The sequence below is a fragment of the Hippocampus guttulatus genome, chromosome 14 (assembly GCF_054856545.1).
Source record: "Hippocampus guttulatus isolate MCC_2025c chromosome 14, RoL_Hgut_1.0, whole genome shotgun sequence".
Lineage (NCBI taxonomy): Eukaryota > Metazoa > Chordata > Actinopteri > Syngnathiformes > Syngnathidae > Hippocampus > Hippocampus guttulatus.
In genome coordinates this window covers 4500676-4525612 of record NC_141274.1, presented here as the reverse complement: position 1 = coordinate 4525612, position 24937 = coordinate 4500676, and the positions used below count along the sequence as shown (strand labels likewise).

At 40.8% G+C, this 24937-nt stretch overlaps 2 protein-coding genes across 4 annotated transcripts; both read right to left on the bottom strand.

Annotated features, from left to right (window-relative positions):
• Positions 1-273: 273 nt before the first annotated feature.
• Positions 274-13167, bottom strand: pip4p1a (phosphatidylinositol-4,5-bisphosphate 4-phosphatase 1a). 3 transcript variants are annotated; one of them, XR_015102925.1, is made up of 9 exons: positions 12924-13167; positions 10754-10947; positions 9522-9628; positions 9189-9294; positions 7778-7830; positions 6807-6897; positions 5675-5788; positions 2336-2459; positions 274-932 (listed from the first exon to the last, which is right to left on the bottom strand). XR_015102925.1 is itself a non-coding variant. In XM_086129997.1 (8 exons), exons 1-8 carry the CDS (start codon positions 13039-13041, stop codon positions 2418-2420), a joined length of 825 nt encoding a protein of 274 aa, XP_085986123.1. In that variant the 5' UTR covers positions 13042-13167; the 3' UTR covers positions 2263-2417. The 3 variants fall into 3 exon arrangements, 2 of the variants coding, with proteins under 2 accessions (XP_085986123.1, XP_085986124.1); XM_086129997.1 differs by lacking the exon at positions 274-932 and having other exon boundaries at positions 2263-2459; XM_086129998.1 differs by lacking the exons at positions 274-932; positions 2336-2459 and having other exon boundaries at positions 3453-5788.
• A 1761-nt stretch (positions 13168-14928) lies between these two features.
• Positions 14929-24676, bottom strand: twsg1a (twisted gastrulation BMP signaling modulator 1a). Its single transcript, XM_086130090.1, has 5 exons — positions 24403-24676; positions 22674-22840; positions 17921-18020; positions 16900-17160; positions 14929-16520 (listed from the first exon to the last, which is right to left on the bottom strand). Exons 2-5 carry the CDS (start codon positions 22806-22808, stop codon positions 16339-16341), a joined length of 678 nt encoding a protein of 225 aa, XP_085986216.1. The 5' UTR covers positions 22809-22840; positions 24403-24676; the 3' UTR covers positions 14929-16338.
• Between the last annotated feature and the right edge of the window lie 261 nt (positions 24677-24937).

Genomic DNA, 24937 nt, shown 5'->3' with positions numbered 1-24937 from the left:
ATGTGGTTAATTGACTTTTAGCAGCTCAGGGGTCATTTGCCCAAAAAAAACAACAAAAAAAACCTAAAACCTGAAACCCAACACACCTTCAAGCACATACGCACATACACATCTATAGATGTCCGCCTTATAGACATGACATCATCACTATGATGTCAGTTGGTCACCGCATATTCTGCAGTTATTTTCGGAATCACTTGCTTAGCTGTGGTATTTTTCTGGAATTTTTTTTCAACTTTTTTTTTTTTTTACTCCACCCTCTGCTTACTCACGTTTTTTTGGGAAGGATTTCATTTTCATGGCACTTTTGATGAAGTCAATAATATGCAGATTTTAGTTTTATTTTCCAGTGATATTAGATTTAATGCAATTTTACAACATTTTGAAAATACAAATATAGTGGACCCATAATGATCATTTAATTGCCATGTAAAAAGAAAAAAAATCAAATAAAGTTTCAAGGTATTGACTCAAAAAACTGTCAATAAGCAAGAGTTTCAACGGATAGTGGGGGAGAAATCTGCAAATAGGTGAATCCACAAATGGTGCACCACCAATATGCATGGGTGCTTAAAAAAAAAAATCTGCCCTCCTCTCCATAGAACTTTTTCTGGAAGCTAATTAGAAAATTTTATCTCCTTGGCACAGAAAAATAAAATCCCAATATTGTACCAGGAAGAAAGGGATTGTGGGAATAACAAGACTAATGTCTGAGGCGACATCCTGAAACAATTCTTGTCTCCCTTAGTCAACATTATTACTGCAACTGTGACAAACTGGCCGTGCGTGCGTGCGCGCACTTGGGGGATAAGTCTGGATTTGATCCTGCGCTAAAAGAACTGTTTGTTTTACGGCTGATGAGCGCTCGATTTAATCTGGTGCTTAGCCTTGCGCTCTTTATACTCATCCTCATCCTGCCCTTCATCTCAATCCTATCATGTACACGCATGCGCGCACACGCACGCACACACGCACACGCGCGCACGCGCACACACACACACACACACACACACACACACACACACACACACACACACACACACACACACACACACACACACACACACACACTGGCACATATTGTCTTTCCCTCTCATTCCCTCTGTTGTTTATGTCATTTCCTCTATGTATGAACGCAACACATTGTGCCCTATGTGTGTGCGCGCACGTTGCGTGTGTGTGTTGAAGAGGATGATGGTATTGCAGCAGATGAGGGTCACGCTGCAACGGGTCTTAAGGGTCAAATCGAGTTAGCGTTTAAGCGGGATGGAGGCTTTTCTGTGTGCGTGTGAGAAAAAGTGACACTAGCGCTTGACAACTCGAATGGAAGCAGAGTGCAGAAAGGCGACTGAAGAGAGATAGAAATCAAGTCCTGGAGTATCATTCTTGTCCAAGACTTTGTTTGTTTGCCGAAAACATTCAGATTTGACTCAGGCTGGTTACAACTCACATCCATACGGTCGCACGCACACTCACCGGCCAAGCCAACTCCAGCTTCTGAGAGCACTCACGAGGCCACGCCCGACAAAGGCACACATCAAACGTATGAGTACTACACTTCAGAGGTGCAACGATTAATCGACAACTACTTGATTCTCAAATGAGTCGATTAATTATTTTGGAGCCTCCATGAAAGCATGCTGATTATAGCTTTGTGTTGAATCAAAAACACAACACTTGCTTTTCCTTTGGAAAATAATGATCAACATTTTTGCCTATTTTCTGACATGGTACAGACCAAACCAGGAACTGAATCCTAATTGTGCATTTTCTAAACTGACAATTTGAAATAATGTCCTATTTTTAATATAAATAAATCTGATTCATCAATTAATCAACAGTTCAATCAATTACTAAAATCACAACCCTACCACACCTGATAGTACACTTTATAAAACCCTCTTATTTCATAAGATTGTCATTAAAAATATATTTTTTACACAATACTGTGTTACCTTTCCTTATTAAATCCAGAACTTTTTTTTCAGGACTGTAACGGATAAATGAGATTTTAATTCATTTCAACAAGGAAAATGTATTTTATATGACTAAACTGAGTTTTGAACTTGGGCACCTGAATAAATATTTTTTTTAAAAGTCAAGGTACCACTGTGTATATTTAGGTTATATTATTAACGATAATATATAGTGCCTCCACATTGGTGTGATACAGTCATCCGTCTCCATCATGAAGACAAATGACAAAGACAAAACTCTTGCGCCCACAGGCCACATAAGGAAACGAGTGAAAAATTAAGTCAATAAAAAGGACAATAAAGAAAAAGACCTGCAGCAAGTCACAATGAAGTGTAAGCGTGTGTGTGTGTGTGTGTACCATAAAAACACGATGACGTCCTCAGAAGGTTGCAAAGGCTCGCCGGTGGGTCAGGTGTCTCTCGGGGGACTCGTGTGGTCTTTTAAAGCTTTTCTGGTGCCAAACCTTTCGTCTCTTTTGTATCCTGGCAGGACAAACAAAAAAAAAGAAAAAAGGCAAAGACAAAGGGTGGAAAAAAAAAAAAGCATCCTTGCAGAACCCGAGAAGTGCCGGCACAAAGACCTTACGTTTCAGAAATCTTAAAATGTTTGATGTATGAAATTTCTGTTCAAATTTTTACCCAAAGAAAGTTATGGAAAAAGAACAAGTCTATTTCAACGTAAAAAAAAAAAAGCATTAGTGTAGCATTAACTTATGGGTAAAACAGACACATGTTGAATTTCTGAGAAATTAGCGTTCCGTTAGCTTTTTTGGCTAACAGGCTACAGCATAACATTTTTTTAAAACTGATAACACCACTATAAATACATCAGACCATAGGTGTGTTTTTCAAAAAATAATATTAGCATTTTGAGCTAACAACCACTGTAGCATTATTCACTAATAACACATGGATGCTTATTTGGCAGAAGGCAATTTTTATAACATTCTTTTGTCTTCAGTTAACTAGCTAACAACAGCATAGATTATTTTAACGATAAAACATGAGATTGCCTCATGGGTATAAATAAAGTTTTCAGATTCTGAATTTCTTACAGATGAATGTGTGACCAAGTGACAGCGGTCGGCCTATAGCTGACCACACAGCATAATAGGATTTTAAACTAAAGCATTATTTAATAGAAGTACTCGTACTTTGTCAATTTTGGAGGAGACAAAGGTTGTCTCGCATAATATTAGCATTTTGAGCTAACAACAGCACTATTTTACAAACATACATTGCATAATTGTCTGGAGAAAGGTGTTATTTTGAGGGTTCTCTTAGCATTTTTTGCTAACAAGGGCATATTCTTTGATGCCTCATACATGACATTGCTTACACACCAAGGAATTCCAATGGCTTTTTGGACTACTACATATAATGTTAGCTTTATGAACTAGCATCATACCATTCTTGTAAAGTGATGACATGTTACCCAGTTATATGCATACGCGTTTTGGAAAAAAAAAGCCACACTAGCATTTGACACATTTATTTGGCGGCCTGTCGGTTCACGTGGTCCGTGAATCACAAACTGGTCCCCAAACAGGCCGCAAAACAATTAACCTGTTTATTAAAACACAATCCAAATTACTGCACTGATTTGAGAACAGATTTTAAAAAAAAATACATGATTGAAAAAACAATAAAACATTAAGGCTTTTTCTCTCTATCATAGTCATCGAGAATTCAGCGCAAAATTTGACATAGTGTAAAAATAAATAATCGTTGCAGTGTAAGGTGCTTGGTGTGTGTTTGTGAGCATGTATTTGTTTGTGTGTGTTTTTCAGGCTGATGAGGTTAGTAGCTCCTCCCCCCAAAAATAAATAAATCATTACATACAGTATGTAACAGAAGTAAAAATGATCACAATTTTAGTGTTCCTTTTCCACATCCCTCTGCTCCAAGTGATTGGCTTATTCACTTACTGTCACAAAAGCATAAACAAATATTTACATTTAAAAAAGAAAAAATGTTCTTCATCAAAGGGTTTGAGAATTTATGATAATGGAGGTTAGTATTGCCAAATCTAAACAATCATAATTAAATGTTGGGATTATGGTGAAATTTTTACGAGTTAACGTCCGAGCGGCTCGTCTCATTTTGATCATAATTACCATGGTAATACAACTTAAGTCGATTGACGGCGAAAGCTACCCTCATTTTGCCGAACTCGACAGAGTCGAGTTAAGCACATGGCGACATAAAGATTAGGGTAAAATTTGATCTTTTTTTTTGTCCCAGCAATCTTTCTATAAAATGGCAATGGAACTGATTCATCTTGCCATTTGATTGTGATTTCCATGGCGATAAATCCTTCCCTATTTACTAAATAAGCGCTGTCAACGTGGCAGCTAGCTTCTCTCATGCAATTTCCTTTCCATAGTTTTTAAGAAAGCTTAAGGTAACCGTGATGAACACACAACGACATTGTGATGGGAAAATTTTGATTTAACGTCCGGCGATTTTTTTCATAAAAGCAATGACCCCACTCGTCTCTCAATTTGATCGTGTTTGCCATGGATGCATCCTTAACTACTTTACAAAAAAACAAAGAAAAAAAATCACAAATACAGTGAAGAGTCGATCAAACCCACCGAGAGATCTTTTCATAAAAAACATAAAAGAGCCGAGTTGTCTCTTGTACTAGTGGTTACCATCACAACTTCTCAAAATAATAGATTTCAAAGGGTAAGCTAACATCGCTAAACATCAAGCCGCAGTGACATTTTTGCAATATACTGTCAGATGAGTCTTGGCAGTGACTCATCTTTTTTGATTGTAGTTACCATGGGTATACACCCTTTACAACCACACGAAATAAATCGCATCAAAGCGGAAGCTAGCCCCGTTTTAGGTCCTCTTCGTGAAAACATACAGTAAACGAGTTAAAAGCGACATTGCGATTAGAGTCAAGTTTTTTACAATTCTCGATCAGATCTTTTGTAAAGCACGTGGCCAGTTCCTTTCTTTTCGAAAAAGTTCCACCCACCCTTGACGGGTGACCTATCAGGAAGCTCTTCTCCTTCAGCTTAAAAATTTAAGGTCCCCTTGGTGGTGCGTTCACAGAAAGCAGGGATTTTAACGTTTTATTCTACACTTCAGAAAGCAATGAGCTATTACAGTAAATGGGGAAAAAAAACAGTAGTTTTATTTTATTTGCATTATTCTAGTAATAGTAAATAAAGCTGTTGGGACTAGCGAGAACCACTTTTTCCTGTAAAAATTGCTAGCTAGCTTCAAAAAACTTTTGGCCGTCGCAATCCAGAATTTGTTGTTGGTCAAATGTTTTGTTTATGCTCAAAATTCCTTCCATTAGTGTCGCTTTTTGAGGATCAAAGTCGCTCCTCAGGGATTTGGGGAGGGGTGAATTTTCGCATGCGTTGAAACATTTCAAATGCTTCCTTCATCCTTTTGATTCACAAAGGCGGCGGCGGCATCAATGTCGCTGGTTTAGAAAATGCTAAATGCTTCATTCAAGGCGCGGAAATAACGAAGCTGAGAAGGGCAAGATGGAAGGAAATGAGTACAGCAAGTAGCCACATGACAGTGAAATAAATATTTCTTATCTTGTTTTAAAGCCATTCATCCACTGGCCTGGCCATTTTGGGAAAGGGTTTGGGAAGAGAGTGAGGGGTTGGGCTTTGAGGGGGGCTGGGGGGTGGGATCTATGTGAAACTCTGGAGAGGCTGGCTGACCCGCATGCAGGCCCAGTAGAAGGCCCGCGCCAGGGTCCCCAACACCAGAAGGAGGAGAACGGCCCATGAGGCATAGATGCCAGGGTAAGTTTCAGCCTTCAGCCACGTGCCAGCCTAAAGAGATAAGGGTGTCATGTCAGGAAGATGCCCGTACCAACGTGAAATTCAATAGCAACAGCTATCATGAGTTGCCCCTGCCCAATAAGTCAAAAGAAGTTAAGCAGGAAAAGACACAGGAGGTCTGCCATTTTGGTTGGTAGCTGCCAAGTTAGGGCGATTTTGGCCATTTCCAGGCATCCATTAAGGCAACTGCGTTCTCGAGATTGTTTAAAAAACAACAAACTGCTTGACATGAGCACAGCAAAATTTTATATCGACCTCTGCTGTAATAATAGAAATAATAATATAATAATAATGAAAACTAACAAAATAACTCAAACAAACTTTTGGGAAAAAAAATACCCCAAAAGAAACAAAGAAAGTCTGACTTTTTTAATCTCAATTTTAAAAAGTTGATTTTGGCCATTGCCAAGGGTTCTTCAAAACAAACTTGTCCAACAGTTTGACATTTTCCAAATTCTGCTGGATATTTCGTTCCATAAGGATTTTGACTGAGCACAGGAGGACTTCTCATGAGTTTGTCAAGCTCAAGTCCAATTAGAAGGCCCGCCACCAGAATTCCACTTGATGATGAAACTAAGCGCAGTACAGCTGTTGCGGCTCTTACAGTGAGGATTACGGATATGATTTTAAAGCACATTTCAATTAGTTGTGCAATTGGAAGCTGCATCGCGTCAGCAGCTTGGGGGGGAGAACAAATCAGCTCCTTTGTGCTCCTTTAACGGCCTCTGCTGGCCATCAAAATGAATGCATTCAATTGTTTTCCATTTGCTGGGCTTTATTCTGGTTAGACTGGAACAAAATGTGGCTTTTTGTTTGTTTGTTTACACTGTGAGACATTTTTACACTTTTTCCCACGTCTGTGATGCTGAAAACATAAGGCATCCAAAACCAGATTCTCTCGGCACATCTTGTCCAAATCTGGTAAGATTAAACACCATTTTAGAAAGGCAAAGTCGATCATCAAAATAAAGCAGCATACACCTTGGCATGATCGCGTCATTTTACTCACAATCAGACCAGCAGTAGAGACACAGAACAGCAAGCAGAGCAGAAAGCACCACAAGCTCCGCCTCCTGGGATACCGCTGACCAATGGAGGAGCTGCGAGGGTGACAATGAAGTTGAGGATGTTTGCAAAATTGATTCTTCCATGATGATTATTGAAAAATATTGTTGTTGTTGGCCTGAGATGACAATAAAAGGATCTTATCTGTGCAAAACAGACATTTGGACAGTACACCCCCAGCCCACACCCGTCTCAGAGAAAAAAAAACCCCCAACAACAATGAGATTCTTCAATGGGGCTAAAAATTATGGCGCATACAAATTAACTTGCAAATTCCAGGCACTGCAACAGGAAAAGTGCAGCACAATATCACATAATGTTGGCATTATAAGACCCTGACACTACTGGGATGCACACAGAACATACCATAGCATTACGTAAAAATAGAAATATTAGTTGGACAATACACAAATAGAAAAAAAACATGAGAGAAAATAGTAGGAAAATACAAATATATTAAATAACAGAAAAAAAATCAGAATTACAGGATCCCCCAGCAAAAGTTTTGAATAATGGGAAAAAAACATTATTACAAAAGAATAAAAAATATATGTCACAAAATTACAAAAATGTACCAGAATATTCAGAACAATTTTATACTTAAAATATGAAACTATTTAAAAATATTATTTTTTTAAAGAAAAAAACAGCAAAACAGAAGAATATGACAAATGTACAAAAATACTTGGGGGGGGATAAAAAAAACAAAACTATAATATATTCAATAAAGACAAGGAAAAATATATGAAAAAAGAAAAAGGAGACAAAAAAGCTAGTTAAACAATATTAGGAAATCAACTAAAATAATACTAGAAAAGAAACAAAACAGAAAAATACCTGATGAAAAATACAAACATTTTCAGAATTTAGGAAGAAAGAAGAAGAAGAAGAAGAAAAAAAAAGATAACTACTCACACTTTCCTGCAATGCGGGCATCTGGCCAACGTGCGGTCTGTGAACTCTGTCCACTGCAAGCACAAAGCATTCTGTCTCTCAATTTTTCCCTACACTGCGTCTTTTCTTGATCACTTCAAGTCGGTCGGGTTGTTTTGATTATACAAAGGTGTCGTCTATTTATATGAAGATATAAAGCATCCAGACATTCTGTGTTAACAGTGCTTGCCTTGGGGGAGTAATGTGTAACCCTTCATGACAAAAAAAAAAAAAAAGAGGCCTTGAGTAAAGTCCGGTACGTAAACTAAGCATTATATCACTTTAGATGAAGACAAATCCTCATCGGTGTTCGTAGAAATGTTGGCAAGTATTGGCTCGCTAATTACGCGGTGAAAAAAAAATAAAAGGCTGAAGTCCTTGCCGCGGCAGTTTGGAGGCCGTTAAATTAAGGACGCCAGCAGCCGCGGGGACAAGTGGACGATAAATTGCTGCATGAATGAGAAGGAATGATGGTATTTAGCTTTGTACAGCTGGGGGGAAGAAGAAGAAAAAAAAACCGCTAACTAGAGAACGTGCTAGACGAGGTACAGGAACAGGTACACATAGCCATTGTTCTTCTTCATTGGTATGTGCAGCACAGACAAGTTTATCAGGTGACAAAGAGATCACGCGACAGCACAGATTAGAACTTGTGTTCCCCACTCGGACAGGCACAGGCTCGCTGAATGCTAATGTCTAAGTGGCCTCACTCGACGCTTTTTATTACCTCGACCAAGGACGGAGTCATGTTTGCGTCGCTGTTGGGTTAGTTTGTAAGATACTGCAAAAACAACCTTTGTGGAATCCCTACATTTTGGTGTAAATGCAGATTTAAGCATGGTAGGTTATTTGAACACTGTGTGGTGTATTTGTGAGAGTGAAAGGGTGTTTGTCTACGTGTGCCCGGCAATTAGCAACCAGTTCAGGGTGTATCCCAGCAACTGGCCAAAGACGGCTGGGATAAGCTGCAGCAAGACCGCGACACTTTTGAGCGAAAGCGGCTCGGATAATGGATGGGTGGACATTAGAAAAACCTAACTTTGTATTTTTCTATTAAAAAAAAAAAACTATAGATGTTGTACTTATATTTTATATTGCATCCTGTTCTGTGTACAGTTCATTTTTATTTATTTATTTTGTGCATGCAAATACTTCACGTTTTTCCCTCCAAATTTTGCTGCTGTAAATTGCGAATTTCTCCATTGCGAGACAAATAAAGGTATCTTCTTATTTTTTTTTATCAATATTCTGAATTTTATTTATATTTTGAAAATCATGTTTTAAAATGATTATTATTATGATGATGCTAAGCTAACTCACATAACGAGGTGAACCGAATGGGAATGAAAGCGTTTATGAAAGTGTTTAAAGGAAGAGGGGACGGGAGGCGTACCAGGAAGGTGTTGCTGCAATGTCCGCAGGAGACACGGGCCCCGGCGGGCTGCGGGTCGGGACTGGCTGGACCGGGATGGACCGGACCCAGGTTGATTATTCGCTTACTGCAACCACACACACAGAGCAAAAATAAGACACCAATCGAGATTAAAAAAAAATCCCACTTGTCATACTGAGGCTGTCCTAACGAGTGAGCAATTTTGAACATCAGCACTCTGCAGCGCGCACACTCAAGTCTCACACTCATACTGTCTGTCTCACATACTTACAAACATTTTAACTCTCTCTCAGACTTACACATGGTGTGTCATGGAGTGTGTCATGCAAGTACCAGTAGGGCCTGGGACACGCAATCCGCTGGGAGGTGACTTTGCAGATGAGCAGACAGTTGCAGGGACAGCGCACGTACTTCTTCCCGGCCGGCGCGTTCTTGATGGGCTGCGCACAGAAAAGAAACTCTCCACTTCACATGTACATCAGAATCACAACATCACGCGGGCTGAGCCATGCGGTTTGACGGGTCAATTTAGGTTCATTTGTTGAACACTTAAAATGTTATTTTCACAATGTGTCAAGAAAAAAAAAAAGTATTTATCGTATTTGTGTTGGAAGAAAGCTGGATTTTCACACTCCGGCGTCTCAGACGGAAACTGAGCTCTTTTGTTGCCGCAGTGCAGTGAAATAAATAAATAAACACAAGGGCAACAGAAACCAACCTGAACAATGCAATCATGTGAGCAGCTTCTCAGACAAAGTTCCCACAGCATGCTGTGGCTGATGAATTTGCACACAAGATCACATACAAGTCATATGCCTTCAACTGCAGGACCTCACTTGCAAGCCTGACTACAATGATAGGCAGTGGAGCACAGACCTCCACCAAGGCAAAACGAGGCCACTGTATTTTCCCTCACAAAAATTCATCAAGTCTTTTTTTATTAACATCTTTATTTGGGCAAAGCCATTTAATTTGTACAGGGCACATATATACGAACAACCATCCGCGGTCTCAATCATACCTAGGGGCAATTTCGAGTGCTTCATCAACATGCCATGCATGTTTTTTGAATGTGGGAGGAAACCGGAGTACCCGGAGAAAACCCACGTAGGAACTGGTGATGCAAATTCCACACAGGAAGGCTGGAGCCAGAATCGAACCCTGCACCCCTGCATATGCTAACTAGTTGACCACAGTGCCGTCCCATGTGTCAGATTGTTTAATATTTTTTTATTTGATCAGTTATGATAAATTAACCAATTATGTAATAAGATAAATACATTTTTTTAAATCAAAAATGAATCAATATTTTTAATTAATAATGTCTCAGAAAGAACATAAAAAGACTGCAAACGTAGTTTGTTAGTTTTGCTTGTAGTTTGTTTTGTTTTCTTTTTTTTTTCCACCAGTGGTAGTGAAGTGAATGAGTCAAGGAGGTTGAAGTACTACTTGAAGTAAGTACACTTAAAGAAGCTTTTTACGATGGCGACAGTCTGAGCCAGGATGGATTAATTGACTTTACATTAGCCGCATGTGTTTTTCTTGGGAGGGAGTTTGGAACGTACCGTGGCCTCATTGCACACGCCGCACTTGACCACGTGCTGATGGATTTTTCCCTCCACTGAGATGAGACTCTGGCACACCCGGCAGCTGATGACGGGCGCGCTGCCGCTCTCAGGCGAGGTGAGGGGCGAGTACGGAGGCGGGTCCTCACCCAGGAGCACCGACGGCTGCGTGGGGCTGGGGAAGGGTGGGAAACCTCAATTGGGGAAAAACAAAACAAAACACAATAATGATGATAAATATGCCAAACTGCAGATGGAGTCATTTACCACATCTGGATTTAAAAATGAGCATCTATTTATTACTGAATCAAAAACCCCATAAAACAACTGATAGGAAAGAGGTAACTGGTCATTTAATGTTTTGCACACAGACCAGCATCCTCATTGTATTCAAACTTATTTCTCTGCAAAATTACAAATCAATTCAAATAAAAATTACAAATGAGTTCTTAAAAACGTTACATTTTTGGGGAAAGTTTGGTTTGTTTTCTTGTGAAATAAAATGTTACCTCCGTCTCTTTCGTTACATTTTTTCATATTACAAATTGAGTCTGGTAATTTCACAACTTTCTCTGCGGAATTCTTTGAAATCATTTATTCCCGTGATATTTCAACTTTGTTATTGCAGAATTACACTGTTACTTTTTATACTCATAATAAGCTGTCATTCCTCATATATTACCACAACTTTTCGTCAAATTATGGACACTATTTATTCTCACAAAATGTCAACTTTATTCTTGTAAAAGTACTATTTGTGAAAGTGTGTGTGTGTGTGTGTGTGTGTGTGTGTGTATATATATATATAAATTTTCTCTGAAGTTACATTTTTTGCTCATAATACAAGGACTTATTCATGTAATTCCATTCCTTGGTTCTCGTAAAAATTCCAATACAAGTTGTCGTACACAGGAGTGCCAAACAATGGTTTTTGTGCAACAGGGCTGTAAGGGAAAAAACGAAGTCTAAGTTCCCATGACAAGAGACCTCCTTATGATTAACAAGCTAATAAGATTTGGTCTCGAGTTCTGTTTTCTGAAAGCAGCTTTTGCAAGGAAAACACTCTTGGAATGCTTGGATGGATATCAAACTCATCAAGCTGCTCGAAATGCATGGTTTATATTGCTGTATATTACTAACTGGATTAAAATGAGTATTTTTTGCGATAAAATATCCAATTAGTCGAGGTTTTAAAAGAAAATTAAACATTACATGGACGTGAACTGACTCTCAGACATCGAGCGCACATTGGCCAGAGCTTAGCTTGACCCCGAGCTGCGCCGTGTGACAGCCAGGCCGGCTCAATCAAAGGCGCTGCTCGCCAGTGAAACAGCTCATTAACGTTAATTCTGGTGCAAACAAGCGATGCTAAGCTCTTCAAATGTCACCAGAAGGTTCCAAATAAACCCTAGCGAAGTCCCCTTGATGATGAGCTGCGAAGTTGACGTTTAACTAGCTTTAAGGCGGAAACAGTCTGAGAAAGCTAGGAGGGATTCGCGCATTCAGACCATTCGTATTTAACAAGGTTCGCTAAATATTATTACTTTTGGTCACTGATTTGATTAGAAATGAGTAAATATTCGTTGGAATACATTAGAAGACGGATGTTTAAAGTTGACAGAAACGTGACATTTGAACGCAACCTCTCCCTCATCGGCTTCTCACTGGCCAGAAAGCTGCTTAGACCCGCCCTTTACCAGCCTTTCGATTGGCCGCGGAACGTGTCAATCAAAACAGGTGTTTCTCGCGGTTGCTAACCAATGAACCAGCACTATTAGCTTAATTGTGTTCAAACTAAACGACAACGAGCGTTTAAAACGCAACCAATACATTTTACATGAATCGTAATATAATCGTGGTAATGATAAATCGCTAAGTTGACGCTCAGCGATCATTTTGGCCTGATAACAACCGCTAGCTCTCGTGCTATTACAACAGAGTGGTTAGCTGTTGAGCTGTAGTGATGCGTTCAGGTCCTTAGAGGAAAAATACAGTCAAAACAACATATTCATTCCAGGAACAGTCGATAACCGACGTCTTCTCCCGGGGTACAAACAAGCACGATGCGCCGGTTCTCCGTCACTTGTCACAGCGCCGAGCTGGCTGTTAGCATAGGCTAGTCGGGGCGGAGGATGGTGAGCGCGAAGGCAGCGGCGAGGAGGCTACTCACTTTGCGGCTTGCCGCCCACACCGTAGGGCGCCGCGCCGGGCGACAGGCCGCCGTTGCCGCTGCCCGGTGCGCCATCACCCAGATCGGACAGGAGCGGGGACCTCTCGCCATCCGCCATGCCGAAAGCGAGAGCGAGCCAAGAGCGGAGGGAGGGAGGAAGAGGCCAGGAGCGCTTGCTTACGCGAGTGTGTATTGTAATGTTGTGTCGGAAATGCGAGCGTCACGTGACCACGTGGTTGTTGCTGCGTTGACAACGCATGCGCATGTGCACAAGCACCACTAGTCCTAAATTTAAGATAAGAAAACCTTTGTTTGTCTCACAATGGAGAAATTCCCAATTTACAGCGGCAAAATTATGAAAGGGAGGAAGTTAAAGACAAAAAGTATGTAAATAAATATAAATATAAAATGAGTAAATCCAGGTTTTCAATTTGGTCAACGTCTTGCAAATTTGACTAAAAGCGAAGTTTCACCTCTGCTGTCAAATGTGTCTGTCTTATCCTCAAATACTTTGGGGGGGCAAACAAACCAAACAGCAAAACTGTTTTTCTGCTCCGTTTTTTGTTTCTGTTTTTCATGATACAGTATTCTTTTTTTCCCTTTGTGTGTGTGTGTGTTTTTTAACTTAATTTTTTTCCAGTTTCTCGTTTAGATTTGGGGGGGGGGGGGGGGGGTCCGGAATAGTTTTTGCATTGCTTTTCGGGAACTTTCGCCCGTTTTTCTTAAGTTTTGGGAATTGAAAATACCGTTCAATATAATTGAGAAACGCTTTTAAAATTTTAGGACGATATGTTGAAAACATGTTGCATATGTTTTGCTCTTAATTTTTTTTCTTCAGAAAAAGTCATACTGTATTCAAGAAAACGTTGAATATCTTCGAGAAAAACATTTGCCTATTTTTTAATTGAGAAAAGTTGCAAAAAAAAGTCCTGTTTGCGGAAAGAAGTTGCTTTCTTTGAAACGAATATTAAAACCAAGTCGTAAATATGACAATAATACACTTTTCGGATTGATATTTTCGAGGAATTAAATGTATTTTTGAAAAAGCAATTAGTTGAAAAGTTCTGTATTTTATGTTAGGAAAAAATATAGGTCTTTCATATGTATCTGACAAAAAAACTGAATATTTTTTTGAAAATGAAATATTTTTAGAAAGTCATATTTGGAGAACATTTTAAAGACAGTAAAAAAAGTTGTTTTTAAGATGTGCTTTTTTGTAGAAAAAAGTTGTTTACATTTAACAAATTAATTTGAAGAAATAATATATTGACCTAAATCAAGGTTAAAAAGTGTTCAATTTTAATACTACAGTGCAGTTCTGTACTGTATTTATTATACGAGACAATTGCCGTGGGATGCAGTCACAACGTTTATCCACTAGATGGCTTAAAACACTCAAAAAGTCTCGGGGAAGGGAAAAAAAACATTCATCCGTTTTCTGTCGCACTTGTCCACATTAGGTTTATCTACATGCCCTGCAATTCAGTGGCAATCAATAATGCCACATGCCTTCTTCTCATCTGGGTCTGGGATATTCTCCAGTTTAGCCTCCCCTCAGACGAACAAGCACCATAGAAAATGAATAGAGCGTGTACCTAATGAAGTGTCCCTTGATATTTAGTTCTCAAAATAATCCGTGTAAATTGCACTGTAGGACCGAGGACCAAAAATTGATTCGAGATACTTCGAGAATTGAGATTTTAAGGGGGGCAGTTCAAAGTGACCAGAACAGGGTCCCATGGAGTTCTCTGGCATAGAAGTTGCCTTCCGCCTGCAACAAAAGATGGTTTGTGGGCACATTGGCACTGGCACTGAGTAACTTCCTCCCTTCCTCTGCTTGTGGAACACCTGCGACCCCAGAAAGACTAGAATAACATAATGACAGCCTTGTTTGTGCGGGAATGATGCCTGCCTTTCCTGTCGCACGGCTAAGATTAGCGCGCGCGCACACACGCACACACATATACACACACACTCTCTGCAGCGTGAAGTCTTGAAGTCCACGTCACCAAACCAAAAGGTTTTATTTTGGTGGGAGAAGTGGGAGGATTGGAGCATGTAAAAATAGTTAGTTAGACATCAGACAGTATCAACTCGAGGCAAAAATAAAGACGACTAGAAAACTATACAGTGGAAGACAACAGCAGACTAAAAACATTTGCAGCGATGGATGCATGGTTCGTGGCAACGGCGGCAATATGATGAAGCAGTCATGACATGTACAATGGCGCCGCAACAGAAACGAACGTAACTGGACTGACTTGGCCTTATGACGCGGAGCCCAGCAAAAGGAGATTGTTGCAAAGTAATCGCAAAGATTTTCCAATGTCTGCCTTTGTGTTTTAGGCAGAGATCCTGCTCAATTCCAGCATCTGAGCAGAAAACAAAGGACGGTAATTTCATCTGCCTTCAGATTTTATGCAGAGATTCTGTAAATTCCTGCATTGGCGTGTTAACAAAAGTATTGAGTATTTCTTTTTTTCCCCTTTTACAGAGAGACATTGCAAACGGCAGCAGTGCAGCAGCACTGTAACAGAAAGAACCAAATTTAATTTACCCTTGCCTTTTGCACAGTGATTATGCAAAATGACTGAATCTGAACGGCAACAAAATCTCTGGTATTTATCTGTTTCCTTTTTTTTTTTGAGGGGGCTTTTACACAAAGTTCCTGTAAAATTCCTCCACTGGCGGCATGACAGAAACAGCTGGAATTTATCCATCTTTGTCAGCTGAATTTCTGCACCAGAACAATAACAGTAAGAGTCAAACATTTTCATCTTTTTCCCTTCTTTTTTTTTTTAAAGAGATCCTGCACAATTCCTGCATCAAGAGGCAACCAAATATCCAGTATTCATTGGGCTTTGTCTTTTAGACAGAGATTCAAGCAAAATTGCTGCATCAAAGCTATGTGACAAAAGACCCCATATTTATCTGCCATTGCCTTTTCACACAAAACCTGGCCAAGGCGGGATATTTACACGACTTCGTGGATTTTCACACGACACATACTCCTGCTATCCGATTTTCAGATGTATAAAACAGTTGTCAGACAGCAACAGTTGCCTTCAACACAAAACGGGCGGGAAAAGTAAGTGTTGAGGAGTAAACTTTCAGAATTTCGGCACCTGGCCTCTATTACAGCTCTGATAGAGCCTGCAAAAGACGGAATATTGCCAGTGTCTGGTGTGATGCGTAAAATCCTTTGTCAGCATGCATAAAATCCTTTCAGCGCAACAGGACGGGAGAAGTGACATCAGAAAATTCCTTTGGGTTGGAAATTGTTGGGTTGACTTTTTGCAACCGATTTTGGGCGTTGCTGCCCTTATAAGACAGAAGAGCGACAGTGAAAAGGCGGAAAATGGCAGTGTGAAAAGGGGCTTGGAGTCCTGTGGAGCGGATCAGGGAAAGGGTGGGCTCAGAAGAGACAGTTCATGCATTTGACGGCTTTGCTGCCGTAGTCGACGCACTCGGGCCCGATGCATTGGCAGCAGGCGTTGTGGAACCAGCGGTACTTGGAGCCCCCCATGGACTCGCAGTACAGTTTGCACTGGCGGATGGACACGCAGTCGTCAAAGTACACCACCGTGCACATGTTCTCTGAGAGAAGAAGCCAGGGAAAATATTATTATTTAAATAGTTTTTAAAATATTTTTTTGCAACAAACCTCACCAACTTATACTGTATGTCATAAGAATTTTTTTTTGCATGAACATTAACTACAACGCAGGTAAAAATTAAATTTTGGGGAAAAAAAAGAAAATCATTGACTCAATACGAAAAAAGGTCAACATGTCCTGCTAAGATGACACAATGATAAAACAAGTCCATTTTATCATGTAAAAATGTCAAAATGAATTTCACAACAAACCCCATTGACTAACGCGTCCTATTAAAACCCTCACTGAGTGCTTTCCATATCTGTAATTATTTTGTTAATATTTCATCAGGGGATGAAGTCACAAGGAAAAATTCTCACCTTGTGCATCATAGCTGGCGTGGATGCTGTTGGAGGGCACCGACACGTTCTGGTGCGGGCCGTCCAGCGACTCCAGGAAGGAGACCAGGTTCTCGTGGTGGGACAGCTCCTCGGCCACGGGGAAGGAGACCACCATCATGTTGACGGGCGCGTCGCCCTCAGTGAGGGCGCGGAAAAGCGATGGGATGGGCCGGTGCAGCTCCTCTACTGTGCTCTTGGATGTGGCCGGAGAGTCGCTGTAGTTCTTGGGGTTGCACATCCCTGAATACAATTGCACAATGGTATTAGTATAACTTTAATTGTCATCATCTAGGAGCAAATCCTCATGACTTTTTATTTTTTTTAATTCTTGAAAAGTATTACATAAAAAGTTGGAAATATTAAGATAAGAGACATCGGCTATAGATCGTGCTTTAAATAAAAGTTTAAAAACATTTGAAAAATCTCCATAGGGAGAAGGGAAAAATATATATATAAATATATTAGTGCTGTCAATTTAACGCGTTATTATCAGCATTAATTTAAATCAATTTTAACGGGATTCATTTTTTATTGTGAGATTAATGCGGCAACACGTCACAGCAGATGCTACATTGCTCTAAAATAATAAAATGTGCTCCAAGTTTGAATAACTGACCCAAGTGAAAAATGTTAATGTAAGATTGAAAATCGAAATTGTTGTTTCAGTAAATATTTGCATTTTGCACAAAGAAAACTGATCCGCGATTCCATGATGATGAGAGCATTAAAATGGGAAAAAAATAGGAAATCAAACGAAATTTAGAATAGATAAAAATGTGTTGATTAATTGCGATTATGAGTTAACTATGACACTTATACATTTAAGCGCGATTAAATATTTTAATCGTTTGACAGTACAGTATATATAGTATATATACACACACACACACACACACACATATATATATATATATATATATATATGATTTTATTTTTGAAATCAACTCCAGATATATATGCCCTTTCTCACACTTAGCGGAGTTATCAGCAGGACGCTCACCTACGCAGTCGCAACACTCCTCCCACAGGTTGCCCAGGCACAGCATGCACTCCTTGCAGCATGAACAGTTGCCGTCGGTTGGGCGGCACTGGCATAACTCCTGAACACAAAACACACAGGAAATTGGGATTCAAGAGCCAAAATGGACACCGTGTGTCATTTGATTTGTTCCAGCCAATCAGGAAATACACTAATAAGTATTTATGATGAAATGGGTCCCATAGTCTAATGTTCTTTCAATTAGCTTGTATTTTGAAATTCCTTCTCAACAGAATTCTCATTCTTGGGATTTTATTTTTGAAATCAACTCCAGAACAATGCTTTCAGATTCCCTGAGTGACATCTTGAGTCCAGCTGCTGCCCAAGGCTACAAATGTGATTTCCACGGACTTTTATTTTGAAATTCCACCTAGCCAAATGCTCCAACAGAGCCCAAGATGTCAGCACAGGTTTTATTTTGAAATTGGCCCCAGGATTTAATGTAGCAGTTCAGCAGTTGAATAGAAAACAGCAGCTCCAGCTCATCTTTGTTCGGTGGAGGGAACCGAGCACTCAACATTTACGCTCATGAGCCAAGTCGAGTCATTTGGCTGCACTTGCCCAAGGAGAGGTGGAGGGGTCGTGTTTGTATATGTAGCGTAAATGGGGGGAGGGACGTCTACTTGGCTTGTGCTTTGTTTGAATGTTGACATGTTCAACTCTGAGTCTCAGCTTCCTCATATTTGGCAATTGGAATGAATTTTTGACAACTATTTCGCTGAGATTTCTCAAGTAAAATCAAGAGGCCGCTGTTTTTCTGGTTAGCTTTTGCTCTGAGCCTCAGGTTCCTCATAGCTGATCTTTGAGTAAAGACTGTTGAATTGTGAATACACTTCCTTTTTATATACTTTCATGCTAATATTTCTAGACATCACTCTGACTGGTTAGCATTAGCTCTGAGCCTCAGGTTCCTCTTTATTGGGACCACAACTGGCTTACTTGAACATGCTTCTTTTTCCCAAACTGAGGTGGGCTTGTATTGTGACATCAACTGTTTCGCTTGAGCTCTGAGCCTCTGCCTGTTCTTTCTTTGCACGTTTTGTTTTCATTCCTCAACACTATGCAACTTTCCAAATTTGGAACAGGGCTTCTGCAGATTTGAGCAGCAGAGGCAGAGTGAGGGGCGAAGGAGGGGAAACATGTAGCCATGTACTGTTTCCCAGGTGTTTTCTTCCCCCGCCCAACTTCTTTCTCCCGCCTCCCTCATCGCGGTGACCTTGACTCGGAGGAATGTGCTCTCTGTTCTGCCTCGGGTAGGAAAGAAAGCAAGATGAGGAGGTGAGGGAGGAAGGGGGTGCACTTTGGGGGTGGCGCTTAAATCTTCTGGAAGGTTCACCCACTCTTTCTATCCCGCCTCTCTAACATTCTCGAACCGAGCTTCTGTTTTGGTTCCCTTGATCAAATTATCTGTGAGCAAACCATTTGGAAGATGACCCGGTCGGTTTCCACCTTCAGAGGTGATGTCGGAACCGTAACAGAAGCAGGACACTGCTTAAGGTAATGTCGCATTTCAGAATAAAAGCCTTAGATGTCACCCAGGCAATATGAGAATCTTCTTCATTGTGGTTTTTTTTTAAAAATAAAAGATATCACTCAGGGGCGGCACGGTGGTCGACTGGTTAGCACGCCCGCCACACAGTGGAGAGATTCGATTCCGGCTCCAGCCTTCCTGTGTGGAGTTTGCGTGTTCTCCCCGTGTCTGTGTGGGGGTTTTTCCCCCCAAGTGCGCCGGTTTACTTCTACATTCCAAAAACATGCATGGCAGGTTAATGGAACACTCCAAATTGTCCCTCGTGTGAGTGTGAGCGCGAATGGTTGTTCGTCTATGTGTGCCCTGCAATTGGCTGGCAACCAGTTCAGGGTGTACCCAGCCTACTGCCCAAGGACAGCTGGGATGGGCTGCAGCACCCACCGCGACCCTTGTGAGGATAAATGGAAGTGACAAGGTTCTGCTAGAGGAGATTTCAAAGTAAAAGCCCAAAATGTCACCCACGCTATATGAAAGCATTCTGCTGGTTGGTGGATTTCAAAATAAAAGCTCTGAATGTTACCCAGGCAATATGAAATTGTTCTTCCATGTGGGTTTCAAAATAAAAGCTTACCTATGAATAATGACGATTCATTGAACTATAAGCATACTGCTGTCATACTCATGAATGCTGAGATTGCTCAACAAGATTCAATAAGATGACATTTATTTCACAATAAAAGCTTAAGATGTCACCCAGGCAATATGAGCATGATCTATGGGGTTTGGAATTTCAAAATAAAGGCTTCATGAAATCGCATTTTGGTCTTTAACTTTGAAAGCCCACATCCAAATGCAGCAAAACTTCCTTGGTGACATCCTCCACAGGTCATGAGAAATGAATTGGAAAGTCAAAAGTAAAAAATGCGAACTAAAATATTGCCGGGTTTTACCGTAACATGCAAATTAAGGCTGTTCCTGGATTAAAAGTGTTTTTAATTTCCCTTTGGGAGGCATCTGGACTGCAGCTGCAAGCAGGCGGTGGAACAAGGCATCAAGCTCTCACCTCTTGACAGCTAGCAATTTGGTGTTAGCGAGGTCGCGCAAGCTGCCGCAGTGGGTGATGATTCATCAGGCACCCAAAAAAAAAAAAAAAAGAGAAAGAAAGAAGGAAAAAAAATAGCCACCTGGAAGCCGCGACGGGAGAGCAGGGCTGCAGATGTTTTGGATTGGGACAAAAATGAATCCAGAGGAAAAACAAGCCGGCTGGTTGGAGGCGCTCGAAAAACATCGGCTCCACTGGGCGCTGACAGATTCAATTAGCCTCAGCGCTAACGCGGCAGCCAACTATTTTTAACATCCAAATATTTACAGCGCTCTCATTCAAAGTGAACGATGTCACAATACTACAAGAGCCGACCTCCGCCAAGACCAAAACAGTACAGTCGGCAAAAGATGCTTCGTAAATATAACAAATGAGAAGCTTGTCAGCCTTGTGGCATTAGACAGAGAGACACAGTACAGTTCGCGATGGAAGTGAGGGTGTTTTGTCAATTTGGCTGAAAATATGGACACCACGAGTGTTGAAGGATTTTCAAGATTTATTTGCCTCAATATTGGGAATGTGATTTAACGTGATTATTATTTCAAAGGCCCTCTCCACACACACACACGCACGCACACACGCCTTTCAATTTTTGAGGAGCAATTTTTTTGTAGGTTAATCCCAGGGGATCTGAAGCAAGGGTTTTATTCAAACAGCGGCTCTTGAATGTCGTCATCCTCGTACCCGCACCCGCATGTTCCTACTGTTGCAAAGTCATGAGTCTTTTTCCAGAAGTTAAGAACGACAACCCATTTTTGGAGGGTTTGAAAATAGCCTCTGAAAGTTCATATACAGTATGTTCAATGTGGTTTGATGAAGCGCAAAATGCAAATTTTGGCTCGTAAATGAGGATGAGGAACCGCTTCTTTCGAGCCTGGCACCCCTTATACAAACACTCAGACTCTCTGTCTCACTCTCGAACACTCAGACTGTCTGTCTCGCTCTTTCACAAACATACAGACCAGCAGGAGTCTAATCTGAGCAAATTCAACGTGACAGGTGGCACAAAACCAAGCAAACAGCTCATGCAGGAAGATGACATCAGCTCATTCCAATTGTTGTCCCATCATGCGCTGGATCTTGACACACACGCACATTGATGTGGCACACAGGAAGTGATGTTGGCTCAAAAGCCAGCTCTCCTCATTCCATCTGGTTGCTGGGTCCTAAGTCCCGTCACGGCTGGCACATGTGAGCGGCAAAATGGAGGGCGCGACTATTTGGCTGCTCACATGTTTGCCATGGAAAGATTGACCTCTGACAAGTTGAGCTACGTCTACTCCTCGCTCCGACAATAACAGCATGGAAGGAAGAGCTCTGAGCAAATTCTTTTGCCTCTTTCGTATGAATAATACCAGTACAGGCACGCAAAGTTTATTAAACACCTAACACTCACTTCTGGGCAATTATTCTATTTGTCACGACAGACACTCGCAAATTTCTACATCCAAACTTAGTAGCACTTATGTTGAAAGTTACAGTTCATGTCCAACAAGCATATTATATCTCACACCAGACACGGGTAATTTTCTGCCTTCTGAACTAGTATCAGAGCCGCAAGAGAGGTGGGACACTGTCTGTGTTTTCCGTTTTCCGTGACAGCTGACACTCATTTCTCCCACCATGTCACGTCAAAAGAAATTCATTTTCAAAATTAGATTCGGAATTAGAACAAAAATAAAAATCACTTGAGAAAAGTTTACTTCCATCTCTGATTAAAAATATTTTGAAAAAATTGCTAACCAGTCAAGTTAAAAAATATTTGATAATGACAGCCCTAATTAGAATTTTATGTCACAGATGACAATGGAAATGTTCCACCTTGTGAGGGCGTATCAAAGTGGGAAACATCTGCTGCAACTCACTTTTACTTCTGCCCTGTTTTGTTGACAGTAATTATTTCTGTCCGACTATTATTCTATTCATCTGGCAATTTTCCACCCTCTGAGGTTTCACATCCATAACAGAGGCGGAACACTGCTCGTGTGGAAGGGTTTTCCATAACAGCTGGCACTCGCTGTGTTGTGTCGAAAGCAATTGTCACAATGTTACATACACCAGATGCCGGCTTTTTTTCCTGCTCTGACTTTGTGTGACCTCATCATGAAAGGGGCTCTATTTTACTGGGATTTGCGGTGTACCTGGATGAGACACTTGCTGACGTCACTGGCGCACAGAGCTTTGTTGCAGCCGGAGGTGAGAGACAGCGCCGAGAGGAGGAAGAGGAGCGTGGTGGTGGCGGCAGAGGCGGGATGGATCAGCTGACCAGGCCTCATCCTGACGGCTCGCCTGCGCGGCACTGGAACACCTACCGCGACGACACGGCACAGGCGGGAGAAATCTCAACAAGTGTGGAATGACAGCTTTTTCTGCCGTTTGCTTGGATGGGGTTGCTATAAAGCGATTCTGTGATGGCAGGACTGGGCTGTTAGTTTAAGACCTGACAACAACTTCTCCTACCCTGTTGTGTTATATGAGGATGGTCCCTGAAGGCAACAGTAGACTTAATTAAGAACAACAGGTAGATGGATAGTTACTGAGACAAATGAGACAATTACACTAAGCATTTAAATGCAGTAACAAGGTCCATGAATGCAACCTTAGACTTTATTAGGGTAGGTAGAGAGACTTCACAAGGTCCCTGAAGGCAACATTAGATTTAATTCTTGTTAATGGACAGATAAACAGATGGAAAGACATAAAGAGAAAAACTTCAGACTCCTTGAATGCAATATTTGACTTGATCTAGAATTTAGGGGTGGGCCACATGAAAAACTGGACACTTGCCAAGGGCCAAGCAAATATTCAAACTTAGCGTGGTCTGTATTATTTGTATTGTATTTCAAAAGTGCATATCGTCTTGTTATTGTTGTGTTCCCATATAGTATGAATTGTTATACTTAGAAAATGCACATTAAAAAAATGATAAGTGTTCCTTAAAATGTAATCTTAATAAAAATTCTCCCTTTAACTTTGTGTACCAACTGCAAACCCATATTAGACTTTCAGGAATTTCAAATATAAAGATGAGTGTGAAGTGAAATATTATTGACCGTGATGCATAATGACATAGTGATGACTTACAATACATCCAATATTTACAGTGCCTGTACATGAAACTCAAATTTGCCATTATCAGGCCAAATCTTCCTGGCCCTCTCCCCTCCACCATGCAAGAAATCAAAAGTTTGGTGAAATTAGGACCACTGTTGTAAATGTTTTGCAAGTAAAGTCACAAAACAGAGCAAAACGGTTGCTAAATTGGCAAAACTGCACAGCAAGTTGTAGCTCTTGCTAGCACCCCCCACCACCACCCCCGTGTGCACATAAAAATAATAGCACAACTTTCAAAATAAAAGCAACTCATATTTTACATTTTACTTTGATTTCAAGGTCACTGTGACCGGGCCGGAAGCCACACTTTGCCTTGGTTTGGTGAGGGTTAGGTTAACCCCAACCCTAGATAGACAGACAAAGAGAGGTTACCGGTACATAAATTGAGAGATTAATGGACAGGATTGAATTTAAGGACAGTCTCTCTCGACTTCATTTTTGGAAGAACAATTACTTATTTCAAACGTGAAGGTAACATTTGAGCATTATAAACAACTTAAATAGTAAAAGACGAGGTAATACTAGCAGGAGAACTTGTAGTGGTGGAAGAAGTATTTGTAGCAGTGCTAGCAGTAGAAGAGGGACAACAATAAACATCTGGCAACATCAGCTTCAGTCTCGCAGATTTCCAAGCCAACATGTTGCATTTTGCCCTTTCTCCCCACTCACACTTAAAGTAACTTTTCCTTTTTTTTTGGTGCTTCTCAAAACACAACGTGCGCTCGCAACGAGGCTTTCAAATAGTTGAAAACTCACCAGGATGCCGAAAGAAGTCGTTTCTTTTCGAGTGGTTCGGTTCGGACAGTGGATGTGTGTTGGTGTGCGTGTGTGTGGGCTAACACAGGGCGTCAGTTTCAAGTCTTAAAGGCACACGCTCCATATTGGTCCTCGGCTCCTACGCGCGGACTCCACGACCATGAGGAGAAAGAAGTAACCGGTGGGGGAGGTCTGAGGCGATTAGGGGGTGTCACTAGGATCTGACAACAAGTTGTAAATAATCGGAACTAAAAACACCACCATTGTTGTTGTTGTCGCCCCCCTCCCGCCTTTTTTTCTCTTCAGGCGACGCGCTGTGACGTCATCTTACCTGCTGGGCCCTTCAGGTCCGCTTCCAATGACGTCCGGTCATGGTTGGTTTTCGCATTTTAATTTAATTCTCTGCATTGTAATACCTCAAGGGGACCTACAGGTTAGAATCTTTTTTTTTTTAATTTTATATGTACATTGTTTTATTTTTATTTTACAGTACGAGTCATGCTATAATACAGTACGGTATTGAGTTGTGCGCATC